The sequence below is a fragment of the Loxodonta africana genome, chromosome 2 (genome assembly GCF_030014295.1).
Source record: "Loxodonta africana isolate mLoxAfr1 chromosome 2, mLoxAfr1.hap2, whole genome shotgun sequence".
In the NCBI taxonomy this organism is placed as follows: Eukaryota; Metazoa; Chordata; class Mammalia; order Proboscidea; family Elephantidae; genus Loxodonta; species Loxodonta africana.
The window spans coordinates 153,284,052-153,296,963 of record NC_087343.1 but is presented as its reverse complement, the minus strand read 5'-3'; the positions used below and the strand labels follow the sequence as shown (position 1 = coordinate 153,296,963).

The window sequence follows — 12,912 nt, the reverse complement described above, 5'->3', positions numbered from 1 at the left end:
ACATGCTTAGAAAAACACTGGAAGTACATACACTAAAATATTGTTTACAGTCCTTATCTTTAGATGGTAATATTACATGTCATTTTTTCTTTTCTTTGTGCTAGCGTATGTTTTTCAAGTTTTCTGTATCAACTATGTACTATTATCAACATTGAGTATGTACTATTTTTAAATAAAGGTTGGAAAATAATATAAAACAAAAGTTATTAAATAATGGAAACCCTCTAAATCTGCACTAAGAGGTCTGGCTGGCTTCAGAGCCAACTGAATAAATTTGAATTAAAATAATAAAGAAACATACACTAGGAAACTGTACTATAGGAAATACAGGCTAAAACAGAATTTTTATATTATCGCTTACAAGCCTCATAATTTTATAGCACAGAGAAAACAAGCAATGTAAAATTAACTCGAGTCCTCAATACTCAGATATTAAAAACTGTTATGAAAATAATATTTACACATATATAGAGTACCTTTATAGCATGCAAGCGTAAGAGCACTTTCTTTGAATTCATTAGAATGAGTGTTGATGCCTGCACCATGATCCAAGAGAACTCTTGCAACTTCCACATGACCTGCACTGGCTGCTTCCATTAAAGGGGTATGTCCATTTTCATTATGATCTTCTATATTTGCACCTTCATTAAGTAGCACTTTGACAATGTCAACAAATCCTCCAGCACAGGCATAAGTCAGTGCAGTGTTTCCTAACAAAGAATAAAAAGAAATACAAAATTATGACAAAATGGATACAATTATGACTATGTTGCTGCTCTAGTAATACCTTTTCAATTTTGTTACATCAACCACCAGACTATCATTTCAAGTTCTTTTGTTGTTATTGGTTAAAAGCATCACCTTAATTTCTTATCAAAATATTTTTACATAGGGAAATAGAACACCGAACAAAAGACTGCATACTGTATGATCTCATTAACGTAAAATGTCCATAAAAGGACACTCTATAGAGGCAGAAAGTAGATTAGTAGTTGTCTAAGACTACAATTTGATTGTGTTCCTGGCTGCACAACTTTATAAATTTGCTAAAAATTATTGTATACTTGAAATAGGTGAATTTTATGGTATGTAAATTTTACCTCCATAAAGTTGTTTTAAAAAATCGGAAACAATAGTTTCAAAAAGAATACAATACTAAGGAATAAATCAACAAAATTGGTGTAAGACTTATACACAGAAAACTATAAAATACTGTTAAATGAAATTAAAGAATAGAGAATAGAAAAACAATAGAAAGAATCAACAAAACCAAGTTTGTTCTTTGAAAGGATCAACAAAATCAATAAACCACTGGCCAAACTGACAAAAGAAAAACAGGAGAGGACAAAAAAACAACCCAAATAAGAAATGAAATGGGGGACATTACGACAGACCAAACTGAAATAAAAAGATCATGTCAGAGTATTATGAAAAACTATACTCCAACAAATTTGAAAACCTAGAGAAAATGGACAAATTTCAAGGAACACACTACCTACCCAAACTAACACAAAATGATGTTGAAAATCTGAACAGACCCATAATAAAAGAAAGCAAAAACGTAATTAAAAAAAAAAGAAACTCACAACGAAAAAAAAAAGCCCTAACCCAGATGGCTTCATTGGATAATTCTGCCAAACATTCATACAAAAGCTCACACCAGTACTACTCAAACTATTTCAGAACACAAAAAAGGAAGGGATACTTCCAAATTCATTCCATGAAGCAAGCATAACCCTGATACCAAAACCAGGCAAAGATGCCTCAATAAAAGAAAATTACAGACCAATATCTATTATGAATATAAATGCGAAAATTCTCAACAAAATTCTAGCCAATAGAATTCAGCATCATATAAAAAAAATAGTAATACACCACGACCATGTAGGATTCATACCAGGTATGCAAGGATGATTCAACATTAGAAAATCAATCAATGTAATAAACCACATAAATAAAAGGAAAGAAAAGAATCACATGATCATCTCAATTGACACAGAAAAGGCATTCGACAAAGTGCAACACCCATTCCTGATAAAAACTCTCAATAAAATAGGTATAGAAGGGAAATTTCTCAATATAATAAAGGGCATCTATGCAAAACCAACAGCTAACATCATTCTTAATAGAGAGAGGCTGAAAATATTCCCCTTGAGAACAAGAACAAAACAAGAATGCCCTTTATCACCACTCCTATTTAACATTGTGCTGGAAGTCCTAGCTACAGCAATAAGGCAAGAAAAAGAAATAAAAGGCATCTAAATTGGTAATGAAGGAAGTAAAACTGTCCCTATTTCTGGATGATATGATACTATACATAGAAAACCCCAAAGACTCCATAAGAAAACTACTGGAACTAATAGAAAGATTCAGCAGAAATGCAGGATACAAGATAAACATACAAAAATCAGTTGGATGCCTATATGCCAATGCAGAGAACGATGAAAAGGAAATAAGGAAAACCATTTATACTTAGGAATAAATCTAACCAGGGATGTAAAAGACCTATACAAAGAAAACTACAAAACACTACTGCAAGGAACCAAAAGAGATCTACATAAATGAAAAACATACCATGCTCATGGATAGGTAGACTCAACAGTGTGAAAATGACAATTCTACCCAAAGCAATTTACAAATACAATGCAATCTCAATCCAAATACCAACAACCTTCTTTAAAGAGATGGAAAAATCATTAACTTTATATGGAAAGGGAAGAGGCCTCAGATAAATAAAGCACTATTGAAGAAGAAGAATAAAGTAGGGGGACTCACACTACCTGACCTTAGAACATATTATATAGCTACGGTAGTCAAAACAGCCTGGTACTGCACAACAACAGATACACTGACCAATAGAACAGAATTGAGAACCCAGATGTAAACCCATCCACCTATGATCACCTAATCTTTGACAAGGGTCCAAAGTCCATCAAATAGGGAAAAGATAGTCTTTTTAACAAATAGTGCTGGCAAAACTGGACGTTCATCTGCAAAAAATGAAACAGGACCCATACCTCACACCACACACATGAAATAATTCAAAATGGATTAAAGACCTAAACATAATGCCAAAAACTATAAAGTTGATAGAAAAAAAAAAAAATAGGATCAATACTAGAGACCCTAATACACGGCAATAACAGGATACAAACCGTAACCAACAACACACAAACTCCAGAAGATAAACTAGATAACTAGGATCTTCTAAAAATTAAACACTTATGCTCCTCAAAAGGCTTCACCAAAAGAGTAAAAAGAGAATCTACAGACTGGGAAAAAATATTTGGCTACTACAAATCAGACAAAAGTCTAATCTCTAAGACCTACAGGAAAATCCAGCACCTCTAAAACAAAAAGACTAAAAATCCAATTAAAAAATGGGCAAAGGAAATGAACAGACACTTCACCAAAGAAGACGTAAAAGCAGCTAACAGACACATGAGGAAACGCTTGTGATCACTAGCCATTCAAAAAACCAAACCAAACCCATTGCCGTTGAGTCGATTCCGACTCATAGCGACCCTACAGGACGGAGTAGAACTGCCCCACAGAGTTTCCAAGGAGCCCCTGGTAGATTCCAACTGCCGACCTTTTGGTTAGGAGCCACAGCCCTTAAACACTACGCCAGCAGGGTTTCCCACTAGCCATGAAAGAAATGGAAATCAAAACCACAATGAGATACCATCTCACCCTGAGGGCTGTGGGGACCGTGGTCTTGGAGAATATCTAGCTCAACTGGCATAACATAGTTTAAAAAGAAAATGTTCTACATTCTACTTTGGTGAGTACCATTTGGGGTCTTAAAAACCCGTGAGTGGCTATCTAAGATACTCTACTAGTCTAACCCCTTCCGGAACGAGGGAGAATGAAGAAAACTGAAGACACAAGGCAAAGATTAGTCCAAAGGATTAATGGACCACAACTACAACAGCCTCCACCAGACTGAGTCCAGTACGAGATGGTGCCTAGGTACCACCACTGACTGTTCTGACAGGGATCACAATAGAGGGTCCCGGACAGAGCTGGAGAAAAATGTAGAACAAAACTCTAACTCACAAAGAAAGAAAAAAAAAAGACCAGGCTTATTGGCCTGTCAGAGGCTGAAGGAACCCTGAAAGTACGGACCCTGGACACCCTTTTAGCTCAGTAATGAAGTCACCCCCAAGGTTCACCCTTCAGCAAAAGATTAGACAGGCCCATAAAACAAAACGAGACTTAAAGGGGCAAAACAGCCCAAGGGCAGGAACTGGAAGGTAGGGATAGGAAAGCTGGTAATGGGGAACCCAAGGTAGAGAAGGGAGAGTGCTGACATGTCATGGGGTTGTTAACCAATGTCATAAAACAATATGTGGGCTAACTGTTTAATGAGAAGCTAGTTTGTTCTATAAACCTTCATCTAAAGCACAGTAAAAAATAAAAATAAAAAAAGAAATCAAAGAAGACCTAAATAAATGGAAAGGCATGCTACATTCATGGATCAGAAGGCTTCAACACAATCCCTATCAAAATTCTAACTAGGTTTTTTTGCAGTAATTGACAAACTGATCCTAAAATTTATGTGGAAATGCAAGGGACACAAAATAGCCAAAACAATCTTGAAAGAAAAGAACAATGAAGGATTCACACTTCTCGATTTCATAACTTACTATAAAGCTACAGTAATCAAAACAGTGCAGTACTGGCATAAGGACAGATGTATAGATCAATGGAATAGAACTGACAGTCCAGAAATAAACCAATTACATTTATGATCTACTGCTTTTCTACAAGGGAATCAAACCAATTCAATGGGGGAAGAATGGTGTTTTCAACAAATAATGCTAGGACAACTGGACATCCACATGTGAAAGAATGAAGTTGGGCCCCTACCTCAAACACAAAATAGAATATAGATCTATATGTAAGAGCTAAAACTGTAAAACTCTTAGAAGAAAACATAGGCACAAATATTCATGACCTTTGATTAGGCAATGGGTTCTTGGATATGACACAAAAGCACAAAGGACAAAAGAAAAAAAAATATCCAAATCATATACCTGATAAGGGACTTGTATATATATAAGAAGTCCTTAACAATAAAAAGACAAATAATCCAATTTAAAAATGGACAAAGGATTTAAATATGCATTTCTCTGAAGAAAGCATACAAGTGGCCATTGAGCACATAAAAAGATGTTCAGCATCATTCATTAGTCATTAAGAAAATACAAATCAAAACCACAATGAAATACTATTTCACACCTACTGGGATGTCAAAATAAAAAAGAGAGACGCTAACAAATGTTGACAAGAATGCGGGGAAGCTGGAAATCTCATGCATTATTGGTGAGAAAGTAAAGCGATGCAGCACTTTGGAAAAATTTGACAGTTTCTCAAAAAGTTAACTACAGAGTTACCATATGACCCAGCAAATCCGCTCCTAGGTGAATTCACCCAAGAAAATTAGAAACATATGTCACACAAAAACCTGTACAAGAATGCTCACGGCTGCATTATTCATAATAGACAAAACGCAGAAATATTCCAAATGTCTATCAGCTCACGAGTGCATAAACAAAATGTGGTATATATCCACGTAATGGAATATTATTCAATAACAAAGAGGAATGAAAGACTGATATATGGTACAACATGGATGAACTTTGAAAACATTATGCTAAGTGAAAAGGCCAGATATAAAAGGTCATATATTATTCCATTTCTATGAAATGTCCAGAATAGCCAAATCCATAGACATAGAATGTAAATTAGTGGTTGCTATGGGCCTGGAGGAGGGGGGAGAAAGGAGTGGGAATGATTACTGATGGGTACAGGGTCTTTTTTTTTTTTTTTTTTTTAGAATGATAAAAATATTCTAAAGTTTTGTTTTTTTTTTAAAGTTAGATAGTGGTAATGGTTATACAACTTTATGAATACACCAAAAACCACTGAACTGTGCACTTTAAAAGAATTTTTATGATATATCAATTAATATCAAAAAAGATGTTTCAAAAAAAGAAAGCAGCTACATTTGGAATGGGTCTGAAAAGGTGAGTGGGATTCCCATAGTTAAGGAAGGGGCATTCCCAGGTATTATGGATTCAATCGTGTCCCCGCCCAAAATGTGTGTTGTAAATCCTAACCACTATACCTGTGATTATAATCCCATTTAGGAATGATTTGTCTTTGTTATGTTAATGAGGTAGGATAGTATAGGGTATGTCTTAAATCAATGTCTTTTGACATATAAAAGAGATTAAACAAGCAAGCAAGCAGAGATGGGGGAAGACAGATGTCAAACCACATGAAGACTGCCCAGAAGCAGAAGCTCGAAAGAGACAAGAACTTCCTCCAGAGCCAACAGAGAAAGAAAACCTTCTCCTAGAGCCGGCACCCTGAATTTGGACTTTCTAGCCTCTTAAACTGTAAGAAAATAATTTCCGGTTTGTTAAAGCCATCCATTTGTGATATTTCTCTTAATGCAGCACTAGATAACTAAGACAGAATTTGGTACCAAGAAGTAGGGACGCTGCTCTAGCAATTACTTAAAATGTAGAAGTAGTTTTAGAATTGGGTAAAGGGTAGAAGCTGAAGAGTTTTAAGGTACCTAATAATAAAACCCGGTGGCATAGTGGTTAAGTGCTATGGCTGCTAACCAAAAGGTCAGCAGTTCGAATCCACCATGTGCTCCTTGGAAACTCTATGGGGCAGTTCTACTCTGCCTATAGGGTCGCTAGGAGTCGGAACTGACTCAACGGCAGTGGGTTTGGTTTGGTTTTTGGTTTTATAATAAAAGCCTTGAAGAAACAGCTGGTAGTAGTATGCACTTCAAAGGCAATCTGGTGAGGGCTCAGAAGGAAGAGGGGAGTGCCATTGAGAAAGTCTCTGTTCTCTCAGAGAATACATATATGGCACCATCAACAGAATGTTACTAGACGTGGACATTAAATGTCCTTCTCGTGAGGCTTTAAAAGAAAATGACGACCATGTGATTGGACAATGGTGGAAGAATGATGCTTTTTATGCAGTGGCAAAAAACTTGTCTGGATCATGTTCAAATGTTTGGTGGAAGGTAGAACTTGTAAGTGATAAACTTGGATGTTTGGCTGAGGAGACTTCTAAGCAAGATCTTAAAGGGGCCTCCTGGTTTCTCCTTGCCGCTTATAGTAAAATGCGAGAAGAGATGGACTTAAAAATGAACTGCGCAAAACAGAAACAGAACTTGAGGATTTGGAAAATTCTGTTGTACAGACTAAGGACATGTGTCCTAGAATTTTTAGCAAGGACGTGGCTATACAATCTTTTGTTAAAGACATTAAGCCTGTGACTGATGGGTCTAACCAACTACCACAGCAGAAAACCCATCAGCTTACACTGAAGGGAACAGAAACAGGACAAAGGGAAGGAAAGCTGTCTGCCTCTTAGAATTCTACAAGTAGGAAACAGGCCAAAGGAACTACATCTGTTGTCCTCCAAAAGAAAAGACAATCCTTCAAGCAGTTCAGAGATCAGCAATATGTAGGAAGGAGCACAGGAAGCTGGGCTGCCTCAGTTTCAACAGATGGAGTCAAGGCCTCCTGGGTTTGATAGGGTGGTGCCACAGCCTCCTAGGTTTCAAAGAGTCATATCTCTACCAGCTCGGGTCTGGTGTGTGGGGCTGCCATGCCTAAGGCCAAGAAGATGGGGCCACCACCCAAAGCTGAGGCAGCAGGGCTACCACGCCCAAGGTGTAGGAGAATGGAACCAAAAGGCCAAGGGGGTGAGGTTGTCACCCAATCTAGGAGAATGGGGCTGCCCAAAGTCGAGGGCCCAGAGCTGCTATTCCAGTGGGCCTAGAAGGTGGGGCTGAAGCCCAGGGCCGAGAGGTCTCCACCCAGAGTCCAGAGAGTATGGCCAACACCAGAGTCTGGAGGGTAGAACCATTACCCAGATGGTCTCGGAGAACAGAGGATTATTTTCAAGCCTTGAGAGCTAATGTAATTTGTTCTGCTGGGCTTTAAACCTGCTTGGTGCCTGTTATCCCTCCTTCCCCTCCAATTTCTCTATTTGTAATGGAAATGTCTACCTTGTTCCTGTTCCACCACTGTATTTTGGAAACAGGTAACTTGTATCCTAGATTTCACAGGTTCACATTAGAAGAGGAATTCCGCCCCAGGATGTAATATGCCTCAAGCGTCACCCGTATTTGATTTAGATGCTTCAGAAGGTGAGGTTTTGGACTTGGAGCTGATTTAAGACTTCTGGGATGATGTGATGGGGTAAATGTGTTTTGCATGTGGGAAGGATATGAATTTTGGGGGATCAAAGGGTGGAATGTTATAGATTGAACTGTGTCCCCCCCAAAATATATGTTGTAAATCCTAACTTCCATACCTGTGATTATAATCCCATTTGGGAATGGTTTGTCTTTGTTATGTTAATGAGACAGAATCAATGTAGGGTGTGTCTTAAATCAATCTCTTCTGAGTACATTTTCCTCTTGACACGTATCTTAACCTAAAGTTACGGTCTGATCCAGCAGACACACACATGCACACATACCCCAGCATAACTACTTCAAAAATATGTTTCCTTTAAAAGGTCATTACTACTTGGTTTGCCACTTGTTTCTTTCCTGATTTTGTTTTTTTTTTTACATTTTTATATTGTTGTAAAAATACAGACAACACACCATTTGCCAATTCAACTTTTTTCATGTGTACAATTCAGTGACACCAATTACATCAACTATGTGCAACCATCACTAATATCCATTGTCAAATTTTCCATCACCACAAACAGAAACCCAGTGCTTCCTGAACAGTAATTCTGCCTAACTCCTGGTTACCCCTGGTAACCACTATTAAACTTTGATTTCTATACTTTCACCTACTCTAGGTATTTCATGTAAGTGAGATCAAAAACATTTGTCCTTTTGTGATTAACTTACGTCATTCAACATAATGTTTTAAGTGTTTATCCATGTTGTAGCATTTATTAGAACTTCATTTCTCTTCATGGCTGAGTAATATTCTATTGATGTATATACCACATTTTGTTTATCCACTCGTCCTGATTTTGTTTTGAGGGTTTTTATTTATTAAAAGATGTGGGGAGGTGGTTTAACCATTCGACAGTAGGGGATTAAAGGATTGTTTTAAAGATTCAGGAAGAAGACTATCATTTCAGAACCCAATTTGTTTAGAATTCAACTGTTCTACCCTCTCAGATATTGCGTATATTACAAAAAAAGACAAAGTGGTCAGCAAAATGGCCTACAATCCTTTTCTAGGGTTTTCATTTAAAAAATCAGTTAAGCCACATTTAACATTTACCTAACAGAATGGAAAACTGACATGCTTTCATTATTGAAACCAAAACTCAAAAAAAAAAAAAAAAAAAAACCCATTGCTGTCGAGTCAGTTCCAACTCACGGCAACCCTATAGGACAGAGTAGAACTATCCCTTAGGGTTTACAAGGAGTGACTGATGGATTTGAACTGCTGACTTTTGGTTAGCAGCTGAGCTCTTTATCACTGCGCCACCAGGGCTCCTCACTATTGAAAACATTTTTCAAACCATGCAGTTGCTTCACAGTTACATAAATTAAGTCCAAGGAAACTTACGGCCAGACTATACCTATAACTCAAGGCATGTGACCAAGGCTCCTCATATGACTCTGGGAAGCGTAAGTAACTAAAAGAGTAGTCCTACTAGGGCAGTTTCTATACTGCCACAAGAATATCTTACTAGTAAATTTATTTAGTTCCTTGACTGAAAAATCCTATAGGGTAAACAGTTTCAGGTTAATCTAGAATCTAAAATCAAGGGAGTTATATTTAAATGAGAAAAGAATTAGGAGATATAGTTCATAATTTTGCCTCCACATCCAACACATAGGAGCTCCTAGATGGTACAAATAGCTAACACTTGGCTGCTAAGAGAAAGGTTGGGAGGTTGAGGTCCACCCAGAGGTGCCATGGAAGAAAGGCCTTGTGATCTACTTTTGAAAAATCAGCCACTGAAAACTCTATGGATCACAATTCTATCTACCCTGACACTCATGGTGTTGTTACCATGAGTTGGAATCGACTTGATAGCAATTGGGTTTGTTTTTTTTTTATACATCACATATCATGTGGCAAAAAAGAAATTGTCCTCAGCAGAAAAACTGTCAATCTTGGCCAAACAGAATCTAAGTAAATTTTTAAGACTTTTGAGGTATCAAACTAATCTGTATTCTACTCAGAGATTCTACATAAAGGGGTAAGGCTTTTCTGTAGGCTTACAACTGGTTTTCCCCAGGAATCAAATTTTTATTTCTAAGACTATGATTAATTATATCGAGTTATCTTCCTTCAATTAACACATCATTCTCTACATACCTGTTGCAGACTGGGAGTTGACATCTGCATCATGAAGAAGTAATAGTTTCACAATATCTAAATAGCCTCCACTGGAAGCCGCCATTAGAGGAGTTATGTCTCCTTTATTCCCTCGATCTTCAACATTAGCATGCATAGCAAGCAATACCTTTAAAACACACATAAACACAGAGAAAAATGGTTAACTCTTATTATTAATGCTGTTTCTAGAGAATATACTGAATCTAGGACAATAGTCTTTTAGAATGGGTGTGAGGAAAAATCAAAAGGAATCACTGGGAAAATATGCCAGTGTTCACTGCTCAAAATGCCAGGTTAGATGTTATATTTTATAACACTATTACGTATTAATCTTTAAGTAAAGTAGGCAATCACATTAGTTACCTTATAAAATGTAACTGCTTTTGCCAAAGAATTTGTGTTATGCTTGATTGTTGGGCAAGAGAGCAGTAGACCTATACTAACAAGACAGAAACTAACTGGCAAAAACATGACTATTTCTCAAGATTCCCCTAACAGAGAGAAAAAACTAAAAGAATTTTAATAAACTACTCTCCGTTACAGTTTATGGATTATTTCTAAAGACAAGTTTAAAACATGGTTACTATTTCTGTCTGTTCCTTATTTATTAGGATTAGCCTTGTTAAGGCTCAAGTGGCAGAAAAATGGACCATGCCCAGCTCCATCTACAGGCAACAAAATTAATTTTTCATCTGTTTCTATTTTACCTATTGCAAAAAAGGAAAGAGGGGAAAGGCCATGGCCTCTTATTACAATTTTTTTATGTGATAAAAATAAATAAAATATCAAAAGCCTACCACAATTTTAACTAAAGATTATTTTTGCTTACTTGCGCTAATTCATAATACCCTGCTGAACAAGCCAAACACAGCAGACTTTCTCCCTCTTCTGTATGTTCATTCACGCTTCTGCCTTCATCTAGCAATTTACGAACAGCATTCACATCCCCATCTGAGCAGGCTTCTGCCAAACTGCGACTGCAAACAAAACCATTCACCAATTAACTGATACAGAAAGATGCAGGGTCCTACGATAAAAAATTACATTTCATATAAAAAGTTAATCCATACATAGAAAAATGTTGATATGTTAAAGAGCAACAACCACAAAACTGTATGAACATCTTGTTTGCTGAGCATCTTGTATGCAACTCTAATTATCAAGTATGTCAACCAAGCCAGAAAGGTAGCAAGTAAATACGAAAATAGCTGTCACTATTATCTTTCAAATGTTCTAATATAGTCATATTAAATTTTAAATTAAAAGTTTTTTAAAGCCTGAGATGCATACTTGGCTTGGGTTTTTGTTTTGTTTTGTTTTTTTAGATGCCCAAGTTTTTAAACTCTCCTTGTACCTCCTATGAGCCCTGGTGGCGCAGTGGCTTAGAGTTCAGCTACTAACCAAAAGGTTGGCAGTTTGAATCCACCAGCTGCTCCTTGGAAACCCTATGGGGCAGTCGTACTCATTCAATAGGGTTGCTATGAGTTGGAATTGACTCAGTGGCAATGGGTCTGGGTTTTTTGTTTTTTTTAGTACCTCCTTACTGTCATGAACAATACCAGTATCTTTAATGCTAAGATTCTCAAAAGCTTTTTGGGGTATAATCCAATAGCTTAAAATTGTATCTGGTAATACTGAAGGTGAAAATCTAAGTAAACAATTTTATTGCAGAGTAATTAATAAATTGGTGAATCTGAAACTTTAATGTACACACAAATCACCTGAGTTTCTTGTTAAAATGCAGATTAGAATTCAGTAGGTTTTGAAATGGTGCCTGAGATTCTCCATCTCTAACAAGCTCTCAAGTGTTGTGGACCATATTTGAGTAGCAAGCAACTAGATTATTACATTAGCAATCCATTTCATTTAATACTACTAAAGCAGTCAGTTTAGAGTTTACTGTTACAATCCTTAGGAAAAGTTTAAGCTCCTTAGAAATGGAAACCAGGTTTTACTCGTTTTGGATTTCTCAGTTTTTAGTATAGTACATTCCACAAGAATGTTCAATAAGTATGAGCTGAATATAAAAATAAAAATATACTATCCATTTATATATCTATCTACTTAATATATATACATTTATATATACACTTAAAATACATATCCATTTAGGTAAAGTTATAAGATGCTCCAAAAGATATATTTAACCAAAATTAGCTACTTTCCAAAAATTCACTCAAGAAAATGTCTAATACCCAAGAAAAGTCACTAAATACATACGTGTCCACTTGTCCTGCATTGTGGCTGTTTTCTGCCCTCATCCGTGTCAGTGCAGCAGCAGCTTCATCCAGTGCACAACTAACTGAGGATGTCAGCCTCCGGAGTACCTCAGGATCTGCAAAAGCTTTACCATCAGCAGTTGACAATTTGCCAATTCCTTCAGTACATGTCAATCAACCAGGTAGCCCAGGTGAAGAAAAAGTATACAAAAGTGCAAATTCTAATTACATTCCTAATCATTTCATCTACTGTAAAGAAATGGCACAGTCTCCGTACATAAGGCTGATAGATTATACTGATCATTTCAATTCTGTCACTAACGTCA

General features: G+C 36.6%; 1 protein-coding gene across 12 annotated transcripts in view; it reads right to left on the bottom strand.

Moving 5' to 3' along the window:
* ANKHD1 (ankyrin repeat and KH domain containing 1) overlaps window positions 1-12,912 on the bottom strand; it is a 161,139-nt gene that overhangs the window by 96,264 nt on the left and 51,963 nt on the right. For 11 of the 12 annotated variants that reach the window (XM_064277089.1, XM_064277118.1, XM_064277097.1 and 8 more), the window contains exons 3-6: window positions 12,588-12,711; window positions 11,197-11,344; window positions 10,347-10,494; window positions 477-710 (exon numbers count right to left, since the gene is read on the bottom strand). In XM_064277089.1, coding sequence (XP_064133159.1) covers window positions 477-710; window positions 10,347-10,494; window positions 11,197-11,344; window positions 12,588-12,711 — 654 coding nt within the window. The remainder of the gene's footprint in view (window positions 1-476; window positions 711-10,346; window positions 10,495-11,196; window positions 11,345-12,587; window positions 12,712-12,912) is intronic. The other variant, XM_023549652.2, reaches the window with a different exon arrangement.